The sequence below is a fragment of the Arvicola amphibius genome, chromosome 4, assembly GCF_903992535.2.
Source record: "Arvicola amphibius chromosome 4, mArvAmp1.2, whole genome shotgun sequence".
Classification (NCBI taxonomy): Eukaryota; Metazoa; Chordata; class Mammalia; order Rodentia; family Cricetidae; genus Arvicola; species Arvicola amphibius.
The window spans coordinates 105,783,835-105,799,611 of NC_052050.1; the positions used below are offsets into that span (position 1 = coordinate 105,783,835).

The window sequence follows — 15,777 nt, forward strand, 5'->3', positions numbered from 1 at the left end:
ACTAACTTCAGCCATGGTAAGACAAACCCCCTAAGTCTAACAGCCAGGTGTGGTGGTACATTGCTGTTATCTTAGCCCTGAGGAGGCTGAGGCAGGAGAAGCACCAGTTTGAAATAGTGTAAACTACATAGCCAAACCCTATCTCAAAATAAATAGCTCAGTTAGTCAAAGACTCAAAACTGTTCCAGGAATCCCAAGTACAGTGGTATTCCCAAGAATTCTTCACTGGAATCCTTAAAGCTCCAAACTCCCAGTTCTGAAGAGGCAGGTGGGGGCCGTGCAGAACAGAGTAGTGTGGGCCCTCAAGGGTGACCTGACGCTTGCCAACCAGCCTGGCTTCAGGGCATTCAGCACTGCTCGGCCTACCAGAGCCCGTATGCTCCTCACTCTAGCTGTTAATGTTCTTTGCCTGACAGACACCAAATCAGGGCTGCATGGCCAATCACTCACACAGGGTCTCTGGCCAATGGGCACAGCTATTCATTCTGTAAATGAGGTTTTATTGGTTTGCAGTCCACTCACTCTGTAAACAGTCCACTTTGTAAGTAAGGTTTTACTGACAGACAGCCACGCCCATTTACTCTGCTGAGGTCACAAGAGGCTGCCTACTTTCAAGCTACTAGAACAGGGCTGATTCTACACTAAGGCCACTTGGACCCGACTGGGTGCTGAACAGCCAGATTTAGTAAGGATGACAGCAGTTTATCCCTGGCTTAAAATGAAGACTGCAAAGGTCTGTGACCTCACAAGGCTTACGAGATGGAGAGTCCCTCTGCCTCCATGAGCAGGACAACTCTCCACACACTGCACTGACTGCTGCTCACACACTGTTATGACAGAGGCCGGGACACTGTGGACTCTCAATCACAGCAGTGACAGAGGAAAAAGCGCAGAGGACAAAGTTTCTTCAGTTCCACAAACAGGGACTGCTGGTTCCGGAGCGTTTCTTTTGCATGTTTTTCAAGACAGGGCTTCTCTGTGCAGCCTTGGGGTGGCAGGAGCAGGAGAAGAGACAGAGTAACCTGGGAGGGAGTCACTTAGGGTGGGGAGTGCTCAGAGGACTCTGGAAGACAGGTACTGGCTGTGTTAAATAGGCGCCTCAGTTCGTATTCTTTCAGGTTTTCTTTGAGGCCTAACAAGAATAAGAATTATATAATAAAGGAACAGCTCCTGTGTGGGAGACAGAGGCAGGTGAATCTCTGAGTTCAAGGCCAGCCTGGTCTACAGAGCGAGTTCCAAGACAGCCAAGGCTGCACAGAGAAGCCCTGTCTTGTGACATTCAATCTGGACCAACCCCTCCAGATGCCTCTGGCTCTGCTCTCCCTCATAGCTACAATAAACCTCCTCCTCCACCCTACCTGGGAGTGCTCATGTCCACGTTCTTCCTTTTTTATTTCATCTGGTGAGGAGACACACACGTGTGCATACATACATACAGACTCACAGACCAAGAGAGACACAGGAATGGAGTCACCCACCAAATGTCTTGAGTTAGAAAGGGATCAGAGCCCCCAGGGCAAGAAAGGCAGAGGAGCGAGGACTCTAACAGGCAGTGCCAGCCACGCTGAGAGACTAGTGGCCAGTGTTGGCTTCACTATGTTCAATAGGCACCTCAGTTAGCCATTTGTCCTGGGTTTCTGTGAGATCTATTATTTTGTTTATTACTACGTAGCCCTTGGTGGCCTAGAACTCAGATATCCACCTACCTGTGCCTTTGCCTTCAGAGTGAGGGATTAAAGGTTTGCACCATCAACCTGGCCCAGCAGACAAGCTGTTTGGTGTTTCTGGCTTTCCTGTGGGCTAGGATGGAACCAGGGCCTCAGGCTAGCTACTAGTTGAATTGGCTACTAAGCCCGTTTCACCACTAGCCTAGGAGGTCAGAATTACCCATACAGTCTGCAAGACCTCAAAGAAGTAAGACTTATGTTAAGGGCTACAAGCCCCTTAGTTTCAAGGTCCACTGCTCCCTGACGTTATCAATTCCATGACATCAGGGGTAGCTCAGGGAAAGGCAGTGGAGGATGACATAGGCTCCCAATTCCAAGGGGTGCTGAGAAACAGCCATGCTGCTCAGATGCAGCACCCATATCTAAGGACAAGACCCAAATACAACTCCTAATTTGAGTAGCAGATGACAGGAAACTATCCTAACATGTATGTAATTTGTAGCTATGCCTTCGGGCCCTGGAAGTGACACCCCTCTCCTGCATTTTATTATGGGGTCCAGAGGCAGTCAGAATTCTCCTGATAGGAATGGGGTACCATGGTATCCAGATGAAGTGTTCCCTCAAAAGCTCACGTACTGATGGCTTTGTGTGCTCATCTGGGAGGTGCTAGAAGCTAAGAGGTAGGGCTTGGTTAGAAGGAGATGAAGGCTGTCATCCCAGCAAGTCCATTGTTTGGTGTGTCTATGGAGCAACCTCTGCCACCAGTCCCAACTGGTCCCCACCGGTCCCCACCAGTCCCTACCGCCCTACGAGTCTCTCCACACAGCAGGCTCAGAGTCCAGGGAAGAAGGACAGCAGCAGAGACCTATGGAATCATAAGCCAAGATGAACCCTTCCTTCAGGTTTGCGCAGTGTCTGTCACAGTGACATTAGAACAAGATTAATAGCCATGATTTCAAAGGGGATCCTTGCTGTGGAACAATGGTCTTGTACCCTGTCACTTGTATTGTTTTAATAAAATGCAGAGAGACAGGAAGTATAGGCAGGGCAACCAGGCAGAAAGTGGGGGGGGGGGGGCAACAGGGAACAGAACAGGACGATGAGAACAAGAGAATTCTGGGAAGAGGAAAGACTCAGTCTGCAGTTGTCACCCAGATGCAGAGGAAGCAAGATGAGAATGCCTTGCTCATAAAAAAGGTACCAAGCCATGTAGCTGACACAGACAAGAACTATGGGTTAATGTAGGATATGTAAGACTTAATAAGAAGCCTGAGGTAATAGGCCAACCAGTTTATGATCAGTGTGCGTTACTTTGGGATTGAACGGCTGTGGGACCGGGCGGAACAGAAACCTCTGTTAACAGATTCTCACTAGAACTTCTAAACTTCACAGAGAAACAGGCAGACAGGAACTCAAGACAGCAAAAGTGAGGAAGGGTCCTAGTCTCCCTCCAGGCACACTCAGGGCGTCTCTGAGTCTGTGCGGCAATAAGTAGGGTAGTGCTGCTCACCCCGTGGGGACATTCAGGGAGGCGATGACAGGGACATGCCTCAGCAGTTTGCTCCGGGAGTTGGTAAAGCACTTACAACCTGAAGTGAGCCAGCAGCTCACGGTCTCACCTGAGTGGACAGATGTCTCAGATATGAGGAGGAAGCAAGGCCTGAAGGCAATGCACAGCATGGCTCTGCCTGAGGCTGGAAGGCACGGAGGCTACATGGCACCCATGGCTTTGCCATCATCTGGGCCCCGGAGGCCAACCAGATACCAGGTAGAAGCAGAGTCAAGCCACAGCCCTAGGCTGGGTAACACAAGAGTCTCTGATGTACGACGTATTTTCAGGTTCATCCCACCCACGGCTGACACGCTTGTGATCAAGACATGATGACAAAACTGGTGGCAACTAGCCACAGGCCTGGGTAAGGCTAAGGGAAGTGAGGAGTCAGGTGTAAGGGAAGCTGAGAAAACAATGGAAATATGCCAGGATGCAAATACTTGATTAGAGCAAAAACCAGATCAACATCAACATGGCTCAGTGGGTAAGGGGCTTGGACCTGAGTGTGATCTCAAGACATACAGGATAAAGGGGAAAATTTACGCCCCCAAGCTGTCCTCTGACTTCCACACCAGCCATGGCATGCACACACATACACACACAAATATGTAATGGTAAAAGAAGATTCGGCAGTAGTGAGTGACCCACGCCAGTGATTCCAGAACTCATGGAGCCTAGGCAGGAGGATCACATGATGAAGGCAAGCCTGAGCTACACTAAGACCCAGTCTCAAAAAGAAAATAAAAAAACATCAATCAGGGATCTCTAAAGCTGCAGCAGTTCTGACAAGGAAGAACGGAGGTGGAGTCCCAGGCTTCTGCTCTCAACTCACTGCAAAGGCTTCAGGCAATGCCAGGCTAGCCTGAGAACACACATAGACCAACAGATGGCAACCCTTCTGGCTGTACAAGTGATCTGAAATTGGACCCACCTCACACCCCACATATGCAGCTCAAGTTTAAAAACTGTAAGAGAATAGGGAAACCTCATGATCTCAACTGTGCAACAGCTTCTAAAGCTTAGTACTAAGAGTGATGTGGGAAAACAATCAAAAAACTATGTGCACCAGAAACAGGATGAAGCAGAAAAGAGGTGGCAGGGTGCGGAAGTGAGACTCTGAGATCACACATCTCAGAGGACTCAGTCAGCTCAACGGTTACGAGCACCAAGCACTGGCTGCTCTCCCAGAAGGACCCAGGATCAGGTCCCAGCACCCATTGGCAGCTCACAACCATCTGTTACTCCAGTTCCAGGGGCTCTGACACCCAATTTGGGCCTCCGTCGGCATCTGCTTCCGTGTGATGCACATACACTTACATAGACAAACATGCACACACATAAGTAGTAATAAATAACACATCTTCAAAGCCAGTACACAAGACATGATACACTGGAGAATGCAGTCGACGCCAAGACATACCCCAGTCAGCAGTTGTCACACAGTCAAAGACAAAGTGGACACGAAAGTTAACAGAACTGCCGTGTGATCCAGGAAGCCCACAGAGGCACAGGGCCAAAGCTGCCACCAGACATAAACATGTCTGTTCATGGTGGCATTATTTAACTTCAAGGCAAACCACCCCGTGTCCACAGCGTGAGGGGTGAAATGGACACACACACTCGGGAACACTAGCAAAGGCTACGTGCAGACAGATCTCAAAAGACTTGACACTGTCACAGCCACAGACCAGTGACAAGTCCAGAGAGGAAGCAGATGGGGGCCGGGGAGTGAGGGGTGAGTGCGGAAGGGACAGGGTACTACATGCTAAGCAGGCTGCACAGCACTGGATTGTGTCCTTTTTATTAGACAGCATCTACGTAGTCCTGACTGGTCTGAACTTGCTACGCCAACCAGGCTGGCACAGCGAAGTCAAATTCAGAGACTGCTTGCCTCTACCTCTGAGTGCTGGGATTAAAGGTGTGCACCAAAATTGTATACTTTAAAGTGGAGAATTTCATGGCTCATAAATTTCATCTCTACTTTTTTAAGATTTATTATGTACACAACATTCTGCTCCATGTATGATGACATACGCCAGAAGAGGCCGCCAGATCTCATTACAGATGGCTGTGAGCCACCATGTGGTTGCTGGGAATTGAACTTAGGACTCTGGAAGAGCAGCCAGTGTTCTTAACCACTGAGCCATCTCTCCAGCCCCCTCATCTCTATTTTTCAAAAAGATTAATATGTTTAAGAAAAGAAAGAGGCCGGGTGATGATGGTGCACACCTTTAATCCCAGCACTTGGAAGGCAGAGGCAGGAGAATTTCTGTGAGTTTGAGGCCAGCTTGGTCTACAAGAGCTAGTTCCAGGATAGCCTCCAAAGCTACACTGAGAAACCCTGTCTCAAAAAACCATTTTAAACAAGAAGAAAAAGAAAAAAAGAAAAGAAAAAAGAAAAAGAAAAGGAGGAAGAGGAGGAGGTGGCTGAGGCACCTCTAGCAGGCCTCAAGCCACTGCTGAGAAAGAAAGCCAAGTGCAGTCTGTTCCTGGGCCAAACCCCCCTCACCTACTTCTCCAAGCCTGGGACCATATTCCTCACTCTGGCTTCATCTCCATGTGAAGCAGTGTTCTTCCTCCCACAGTACCGCAGTCTGTGTATAGGACACATCTGTCAGACTCTAGCTCCCCATGCACCTTGTGGGCAGGATCCTGGCACTTGGCACTCACCAGGGATCGCTTTGCCTCAGGCAAGAACTGTCCGAACTCCGACAGCAGGTCCTCCTGACCACGGAAGAGATTGGCCACCTCTGTGAAGACCTCCTCCTCAGACATGCCACGGAACGGACGACCCTTAGTGTGCAGCTGTTCCTTCTGCAAGTGGTTAGAAAAAAGAGGGTGAGGCAGGGCACCAGTGTGGGCACGGGCAGTTGTGCAGACATCAGTCCTGTGCCTACACTGCCAGAGTATCTGCTCTCAGTGGCTCCAGTCCTGCCGTACTGGAAGGGAAGGGTATAAAGGGCTGCAGGGCAATGGAAGAATAGGCATGAAGTAAGAGAAATTTGGTGCCCTTCTACAGAGGGAGCCAGGCCTGCTGGATCAGGGGATAGGTAATAACCAAGAAGTGTTCCTCCCACTGTGCCGCTGGACTGAGGGAGAATTGAGGTAAGGGAGCCCTGAAGGCAGGCAGACCTGGAGCTGAAGGCAACAGCACGGACAGAGAATGGGGATGGGGATATAGAATCCAGGTGGCCTTTCAGGAAATTGAGGGAGGAGGATTGCCAGTTTCAGGCCAGGCTGCTATATTGTGTTTTTTTTGGGGGGAGGGGTTGGTTTTTGTTTGGATTTTTGAGACGGGGTTTCTTGGTGTAGTTCTGGAATTCTCTGTGTAGACCTGAGTGGCCTTAAACTCACAGAGATTCACCTGCCTCTGCCTCCCAAGTGCTGGGATTAAAGGTGTGCAGCACACTACCACTTCTGGCTGGGATAATGTTCATTTTAAAAAAAGAGAGAGAGAAGAAAAAAATTAAAGAAAAAGGACTTTGTCTAGAAATATGCCTCCTTCTACTCAATGTCATAGTTAAAGGCACAGTGCTGGGCCTACAACAGCAGTCACTGTAGCTCACTGCCCCCTTCAGGAAGGGGAGCTGTTTGGGTTTTTGGTTTTTTGCATAGTGCTAGGAATGAACCCAAGTAGTCCTGTGAGCGGCACCCTTGGGCCCCAGGGAAAGAACTGAAGTTGTGGCATTTACACAGCCTAATAACGGGAAGGGGCGAGAACCAAGTCCAGATGCTCTGAACCAGTTGAGATTCCGTGCCAGCTGAGCGGAACTGCACCCCAACTGCTCTTGCTGGCTTTACGGAACCTGCAGTGGCTCAGGAAGCAGCCTGGGCTCACGGTGCAGTCCAGGATGCCCTTGAACTTACAGCAATCCTCCTGACTCAGCATTCTGAATCCTGGGGATGAAGGTGTGTGCCACCACATCTGGCTTCAAACAACTGTTTAAAAAACACAACTAAGGGGCAGGCAAGATGGCTCAGCAGTCAAGTGTGGTGTCCCCAGCGGAAAAAAAAGGCAAAGAGTGACAAGGAGCCTGGCGTTCTAGCCACCTCTGTACCCCAGGGACTTAGACAAATCGCAAATGCAGGCTGGAGGGTCCTTGAGCTGATCTCACAATTGGTGGAGTGCACATGCCGTGGCCGACACTCTGGATATGTTCTCTGCAGGGACCCTGTTGCCACCAAGCTTCCTTCTAGTGTGCCCCCAAGAATTGCAGAACTACACCAGCACCCCACATCTGTTCCCTTGCTGGGAGCCACACTGTCACTGCCTGAGGTGTCTATATCCACATAACTCAAGCTGTTTCCCTGTCATACACTGATGGAGCCTAAGCTATCAAATGTGGACCATCACTGGGGTTCTCCAAGTTCATGGGGAGTCTAGGTTAGCTCTACGATAGTAAACTTGTATACCAAAACATCTTATTTATCTGTGCAACTTTGTTGTGCAATGATGGGGATAAAACCTATCATTTTAAGTGTTAGCTGTTGAGTCAGCTTAGAAAGTTTCCTTTTTAAGAATCAGGGCTATGCACTTGAACTCCTGGACCTTTGTACAAGCTGTTCCCAGCCGTCTTTCTCCCTGCTACTGTACTGGGGGTTGACAGTGGCTGGTCTACAAACCTCTCAACACACACTCCTTTTCCACCCCAACCTACTTCTGATTCTCTCAGAACTAGACTGAACACAGTGTGACCTGACTGACAGAAACTACCTAGAGTCTCTGGCTGAGGAGCGGCTTGCAGCAAATGTCTGGCCAGCTTGTGAGGACCTGATCTTTACTCTCAGCTCCAAATGCCAGACAAAAGCCAGGTGAAGCCAGGCCCCAGGTGCTGTGGTAGGCTGGGTCTTACCTGGTAGGTGTGAAGGATCTCTAGGAAGGACCTGTAGATCTCAGGGTGGTCTAGAAAGCGGGTCTTGATCTTGTTCACATAGCTGATAGCATTGTTGAACTCCACAGAATCCGACTCCAGGGGCACCTGGCCTCTGTCCTCCTTGTAGGACATCTGCTTGAAGTCCTCACCACAGTCACCATGGCTGTGGGAGTTCTCCTGCAGAACATGGGCAGTGAGTGGCATGGTGTGGCCAGAGGATGGTGAATTGTCATTGCATGCTGAGAAGCATTGCTCCTGTAACCCATGGGAGCAAAGTACTTCCTCCCTCTAGAGTCTCCTCAGGTCTCCTGTGCCTGGAATTGCAGTTTCAACAAGGCCCTCCCCTGTATTCCTGAGACTTGATCTCCCCATGCAGCCTGGCTCCAACTCTGGCCAACCTCCTGCTTTAGCCTTCCCAGCGTTGGGATAGAGGTTTGCTTTCTACTCTTAAGAGATCAGCATGTAGGGGAAAAAATCACAAATCCTGGAGGCTAAACCTTGTTGGAGCTATGAGTAGAGCTGTAGGTGATGGTCTCCATCTTAGCAAGACTATTCGAGTGGGAACAGCGGCTGCTGGCTTTGAGGGACCACCACAGTAACTGTGCATCTAGCTGCAGCTGGCTCAGGATTCTCACCACAAGGCCTTCGGTGCTAAGCCCCTGAACAATTCAAGGGATAGCTATCAGTCAAACTGATAGTCAGAGCCAAACTGAAAAGCATCTTACTTGTACCTATTTTTCTCCAGCTGTAAACAGATAACAGAAACATGTCTCTCTCGTTCTTATGGAATCCTGTTTTGCAGGGAGAACTAGCATCCCGGTCATTAGTTTTCTGACAGTTCTACGGGTGGAACCTGGGTCGAGTCCATGTGAGAGCTTAACCATAGCTACAGCCAGGCCAGAGTCCTGGAGGAACAGCAGTGGGGTTTCCCGAAGCACCCTCACTTGTGCATCGAGGCCCTAGTCATGCTCAACACGACCTTCCAGAACCATCCTGGAGAGACTCTGAACACCTCTGCTGTCTTCCCCAGCAGTGCTGCCCTCCTCTGGGCAGCAGGCACACACATGGCATCTGTTCTTGAACTATAGATCATTTTCCTCAGAACGCTGACGGTGCCAGCAGAGGGGTTCGGGTTCCTGAGATAAGGATTGTGCTGTACCCTCAACACTTCTTAAAACAGTCCCAGCAGCCAGGCAGTGGTGGTGCGCCCTTGAATCCCAGTACTCAAGCGGCAGAGGCAGGCAGATCTCTGTGAGTTCAAAGCCAGCCTGGTCTACACAGTGAGTTCTAGGACAGACAGGACAACACAGAGAAACCCTGTCTGGAAGAAAAACAAAAAATGCCAGCCAAATTTAATTAATGGCCTCATTTGTTCCATGTTTCCTCAGTCAAGGCCCCATATCCAAATAGTAGTCCCTTAGTATCCAAGGGGAACAGACTCCAGAACCCTCCTCCACAGATTTCAAATGCAGCCCAGCATCACACAGACATACACAGCCCCCACAAGCATCCACATCTCCAGGCATTTTACACCAGGCACACTGTCAACAGTCAACCTGTGGACTAGGGATGACTATCACATACAGCACAAGAATAGGCTTTGTGATTCAGATACAAACACCCTACCCCCCAGCATGGGCAAGGACCAGGTTCCATCCCGTCTGTATGCTCAGCATACATGTATGTTCCCTGAACTGTTCAATCCGTGGTGAATCTGCAGGTGCAAAACTCAAGGATCAGAGGCCAATTAGTGGTGTTCTCAGGTACTAGTGGCTGAGACACAACTGGCTGACGACAGTGAACAAACAAAAAGCCAAAGCTGAGGACACAGACACTGACTGCCAAACGTGACTCTCATCTCAGGAACCTCATGTTCCAGGTCGCAGGGGTCTGGGTCTGCCCAGCCACGTAGGGACATCTCCAGCACTGTATGGTTCCTCTGGTCCCGAATAAGCCAGCACAGCATGACAGAGAGCCAGCTCTCTGGCCAGGGACTCTGCAGAAGACACTAGATGGTGGTGAGAACAGTTACTATGGCAACTGCCTTCAGCTCCTCAACAATCCAACAGAGAATTTCCCTTCAGCCCAGCAATTGCAATCCTACAAAGCAAATCTAAAAAACTGGAAAGACTCATACACCAACATTCAATGAGGCACAATTCACAACAACCAACTCAAACACCCACCAGATGATTGAGTAGAAACACAGTCCACCAGTGGAACGTTACTCAGCCAAGAAAATCACCACTGACACAGACTATGTGAGCGCTCGGAATAGGCAATCTACAGAAACAAGCAGAGGAATGACTGGCAGGGTCTGCTTCTGGGGTGGTGGAATGTTCTGGAACTACTGGTTATGGCTGTACAGCTGTAATACAATTTTCTACTGTGATCTTTGGAAAATAAAAATCCGTCACTACAGAGCCTACAAGCCACAGCAGATGCCCTGCAGGGGACTTCCTACAAATCGCTTCATCCTCTCCATTTCTGTCTGCACTTAAGATCCTCTTCCCCTTGGGGTGCCTGTTTAGACAGCTGATACACTGCAACCCACATCTGCCCATGAGGTCCTCCTGGATACTCAGGAGCCTAAACAAGGAAACCACCAGGCCCAGCTGCCAGGGCCTTGTGTCCTCTGCCTAGGAACCAACCTCCACCTCACCAGAAGGGCCAGCCTGGGTCATACAAACACCTTACCTCACTGACCCACTCCTAGGTCCTGTCCTCCAAGGCCTGGGTCCTCCCGACTCCATCTGGGCAATTCCTGGCCCAGCAGCAGGAATATTCCTGAACATTTCAAGTTCTGCAAGCCTACATCTCAGCTCCCCTCCAGTCCTGCCCTACTTCGTAGACAACCCTCCTAACAGCCCATCCCTCCAAGGCCCTTCCTTCCTCCTCCCTACTTGCCCCCACCAAAGTCCCTGCTATCATTGAGAATCCCACACCCCAAATTAAACTGAGGGCCCAGTTCCAAGGAAGTGGTGGTTCCAAATTAATCAGACATACTGAGCCTCCCCAAAGAGTGTGTCAAAGGGCTTCCTGTCCCCCTCCAAAGAGGACCTAGGAACTCACATGCCCGCTGACATCTGGTTGCCTATTCCTCCCTTGACATAGCTCATTGACAGACAGGCAACTGAGAAAGGTGCTCTGAAGAGCTTGGTCAGACACAGGAACACACACTTCTCACAGCTGATGGCCAGCAAGGGCTCTGAAGCAGCACTCAAGATGCTTACTCAGGTAGAAGCAACAGCAGCTCAAATTTCCCAGGCTTCCTGCTTCTTCTGGCGTGTCATGGTTATCTGTCCCCTCTCTTCACAGAGGGAGGTAAGATAGGGTCTTACTCTGTAGCTGGCTTTGAACTCATGGCAAATATCCTGCCTCCTAAATGCTGGCAGGACACCCTGAATCTAAGTACCCAGTTCTACTTGACCCTTAAGCCCTACTTACAGCTGCTACCAAGGGCATTGGTGTCCTTGGCACTGGGAGGGCAGGGGCCCTGGGCGCCGCATCACATGCCAGAGTGCAAAACTCCTCACAAGAAAGAGGCTCCGAAACCTCATCACAGAACCCAAATAGGTGGGACTCCCTCGGCACCTTTCTCGGCACATAAGTGGACAGTGCTCATCTGTAGCTGTCAGGCCAAACTAATAAAATGGAAGAGAGAGAGAGAAAAGGCTGTGCTTCCCATCAGTGAAGCTAGGGTGATAGGCAGTAGGTGCCTTTCATTACAGCACTCTGGGAGCTACACAGGGAAGGTCAAGTTCCAGGCCAGCCTATAGAGACCATGTCTCAACGGGGAACACAGCAAAGACAGATGCTGATGTGTGGGGACTGTAAGGCTCCCTGCTGCGATGGCATGGCAACGGCTCCAGGAATCCTGAAGACATCTCGGTGATCACTGTCCTCAAGACCAAGGAGCTCTGGAGCACCCTGAGGGAGGGTGACTCAAGACGGGCAGGGTCCCCTGTTCACAGGTCCAAGACCGTCTTTGTCAACCCTCTGTAAGTCACTGGGGCCCTTTGGCCGTCTAAGCCACCTATGAGGAAAACAAAACTGCTCTCGGCGTCACTGTTGAGTCTAGACCCGTGTCACACACAGGGCCCAGACTACCATGGCCCAGACTCTGCTCTCTAGGGAGCAGCCACGATGTTCAGACAGCATAAAGTCTAGGAACAATTCTCTGCTCTCGACAAAGCTGCCACTGGTTTCCAGGAGTCCCTCCTGATAAGGCTTGATGGCTCTGGATCCTGGGTTCCAGGTACAGCTGGGAAAGTCCCTGTCCAATGTCACTGAAAGCCTGCTGTGGTGGCTCACACCTGTCATGCTAGCACTTGGAGGGCTGAGGAATGATGCATTTCAGACCTGCCTGTGCTACGGTGAAACAGTGGCAGTGGCAGAGTTGGGAACCAAGCCTGAGTTGAGAAAGGAACCTATGCCAACTACCCGAAACTGTGACAGAAAACAAAGTTATTTCCATGCACACAGCTCAACCACTTGGGTTTATTGATGGCCTGGATGAAAGCCAGCGGATGCCACTATATGCTTTGGCCTAGTAGACTTGTTGGGAAAGCCCCGAGGCCAGACCTCAGCAACTAGTGATGCGATGACTCTGAACACAAAGTTCTCTTTGACTCCACCCCCCGCCCCAAGTGCTGGGGATTGAATCCAGGGCTTTGCCCATGCCAAGAGCTCTCCCACACCGAACCACAGCCCCAGCTACTACACTCGCTTTAAGACCTCCAACCTGTTCACTTCGGAACGCAGAGACTTGGACTAGAAGCTATCAGAGAACTGGAACAGGCTGTACAAAGGCTTCCGGCAGCACCGCAAATGTCCAGCTGTGCTCCGGGTAGGCTGACTTGAGTTCACATCACCCAAACGAAGCCTACCTGGCTGGTCAAAGGAGACTGGATGTTCACCTTGCCGTTCTTGGGAATGTCTATGCGGTATCCAAGTGGGAGGAAAGCATTAAACCCCACAATGAGGTCAGGGTGCTCATGGAAGAGCTGGGACACACGCCTGATGACGCCAGGGGTGTCAATGCTGGAAGAAAAGAACGCAAGTGGGCAAGAGTCCTGGGAGCAAACAGAATGAACCCCCTCAAACACCCGCCAATCACCACAGGCCAGGGTTTCAGTAACAGCAAAGACGCTTAAAACAGACCCCATCCTGTTCTTGTTTTTTGTTTGTTTGTTTGTTTTTCCATTTGAAACAAGGTTTCTCTGTGTAGCCCTAGCTGTCCCGGAACTTTCTAAGAACAGACTGGCCAAGAACTCCAGAGATCTATCTGCCTCTGCCTGGGTTAAAGGTGTGCGCCACCATGATCTGCTTAAAATAAAAATGGACCCCACCATGTGAGCCCACCTGTGATTAATGAGATCCTGGGTCCAGTTCGGAAAATGTCCCAAGACCTGGGTGCTGGGCTAAGAATCTACAGGAAGACACAGTACTCCAAGCAATGTGAGATATTTCCTAATAGTTTATGAACCAGGGAAGGGTAAGGATACATTTTGGGGTTTTAATGTTTTTCAAGACAGGGCTTCTTTGTGTAGTCCTGGCTGTCCTACAACTCCTTATAAACCACTCTGGCCTTGAACTCAAAGATCCCTCTGCCTCTACCTCCTGAGTGTTGGGATTAATGGCATCTGTCACCACTGCCCAGCCATTTTGATTTTTTTTCCTTAACTAAAGGAAAAGTCTTAACACCAGAGCCTTCAAGTTAGAGGATGGGGGGAAAATAGGGAGACATGTGGAGGGTCATCTTCTGGCCTCAGTATCTTGAATACCCAGAAGAAAACAGCCTAGGCCTTTCACACTTCCTGAGACCAGAAGGTAGAAGAGTGGGGGAAGCTGACTGACAGCCACCTGTCACTAGGGTAAGTCCCTCACCTAAACCAAGCCATCCCTCACAAAAGGTTCTAGAAGACAGAGGTCTAACTCAGAGGCACCCCACTACACCAACGGCTCTGTGCCTACAACAGTTCCTGTATTTTATGTCTCTTATCCATATAGGTGCCAAACTAGGAAGAGCTAGGAGGAGCATCCTGGGAACAAAATTTAAGAAGAAACCGTGCACCCTCCCATAAGTAACATTGTCTTGAAGTATTTATTTTACCACTGTTCCCCCCCAAAAAAACTTGTACCTCCAACCTTTCATAAACAAAACTCTTGAAAGATTTCAAAACTGTTCCGCTTAAATTTACTTTTTGCAGGGGGTATGTATCACAGCTCCCAAGTGCAGGGCAGATTACAGCTTGAGGAAGTCAGTTCTCTCCTATCATGTGGGTTCTGGGGCTGGAGCGCAGGTGGTCAAGCTTGGAGGCAGGCACCTTTACCTGAGTCACCTCACACCCAAATCAACATTTCAATTAAAAGAGTGCTCTCTGTCCAGGCCTGGATCTCACCCCTTCCCCAATTCCTGACCTCCTTCTAGGAATCCTCATCAGCTCCTCAGGGTTACCTCATCCTGTGACTATTCCAGAACCTTCCCAGGCCAACCAGAGCTATGAAAGGTCACCAGCTTCAGGGCTGAGATGTAGTTAGTACTACATGGGGGGGGGGTAAGGGGAGTAAGGGGAGGGCTCATCCAGCCTACTGCTCCCGGGTGCAGAACGCCCTGCAGGTTACCTCTGGCTTTTGAATTCCTTCATGATCTCCAGAAAGCCATTATAGGTGGCAGGGTCGCTGCCAAAGCGGATCTTCACCTGGTCGAGGTAGGTGAGGGCGTCCTCCACCTGCGAGGAACGAGAAGGCCGACGGTGGGCCGGGGTCACGCGATTCAAAGACTGTGGACTGGAAGGCCAGGGACAAGGGGTGGCGTGAGGCTGCAAAGGGCCTCGAGGATAACTGCGGGGTTCCAGGGAGGGCCGACGAGGACGACCGAGGGCCAGCGGCCAGTCTCGAGGGGCCTCGGAAGCCCGAGGAGTTCCGGGTTAGACCGAGGACCGGCGGGGAAGACCGAAGGGTCTCGGGGAGGCCGCGATGTCCCCTGGAAACCGAGGGGCGGCAAGGATAACTAAGGGCCAGCGAGTAGGACCCGGAGGGTTCCGGAGCGCACCGCGGGGTCCCGGGGATGACAGGGGCCGCAGGAATGACTGAGGGATGTCGAGGAGGTCCGCGGCATCTCCGGGAGGGTCGAGGAGAGGCGAGGAGTGAAGCGATAGGGGGATATCGAGGGGCCGCCGAAGGATTCCAGGGAAGGGATGTGGGGTCCCCGGGCCCCGACTGCGCAGAGAGGAGGCCGAGGCGGGGCCGCACGGAGGGACGCCGGCCCGCGGGGCTTCGGATCCCCAGAAGGAGGCTGGGGGCGTCACTCACGTGCACCGGCAGCTTCTCGTGGCCTCCGGAGCCCGAACGACCCCAGCGGGAGCCGCCGAATCCCCGGCCCGCGGAGCCTCCGCCGCCTGCGTGCGCCATGTTGGAAGTCACAGCCGCGTCTGCCCCGCCTCCGCTGGAGCCCAGGTCGCGCTTGCGCGGGCCCCACCCCCCTAGGGGCGAGAGTCGTGACGTCACTATAGGGGCGTGTTCGCACGAGGAACTCGCGGGGGTGGGGGTGGGGGTGGGGGTGGGGCTGCCCGAGGGGGTGGGGGTCGTTCTAACCGCGGGTTCCTTAGGGCTCTACGGCGACCCGGAAACTCAAAGAATTTTTGCTTTATTTTGTTGGGGGGGGGGGTACTTTTTAGCA

The 15,777-nt window shown here is 51.2% G+C and overlaps 1 protein-coding gene across 2 annotated transcripts in view; it reads right to left on the minus strand.

Annotated features, from left to right (window-relative positions):
- The window catches only part of Sin3b (SIN3 transcription regulator family member B), a 35,335-nt gene extending 19,813 nt beyond the window's left edge, over window positions 1-15,522 (minus strand). For both annotated transcript variants that reach the window (XM_038325297.1, XM_038325298.2), the window contains exons 1-5: window positions 15,411-15,522; window positions 14,721-14,827; window positions 12,983-13,136; window positions 8,073-8,270; window positions 5,890-6,033 (exon numbers count right to left, since the gene is read on the minus strand). In XM_038325297.1, coding sequence (XP_038181225.1) covers window positions 5,890-6,033; window positions 8,073-8,270; window positions 12,983-13,136; window positions 14,721-14,827; window positions 15,411-15,509 — 702 coding nt within the window. In that variant the 5' untranslated portion in view covers window positions 15,510-15,522. The remainder of the gene's footprint in view (window positions 1-5,889; window positions 6,034-8,072; window positions 8,271-12,982; window positions 13,137-14,720; window positions 14,828-15,410) is intronic.
- Window positions 15,523-15,777: the final 255 nt, after the last annotated feature.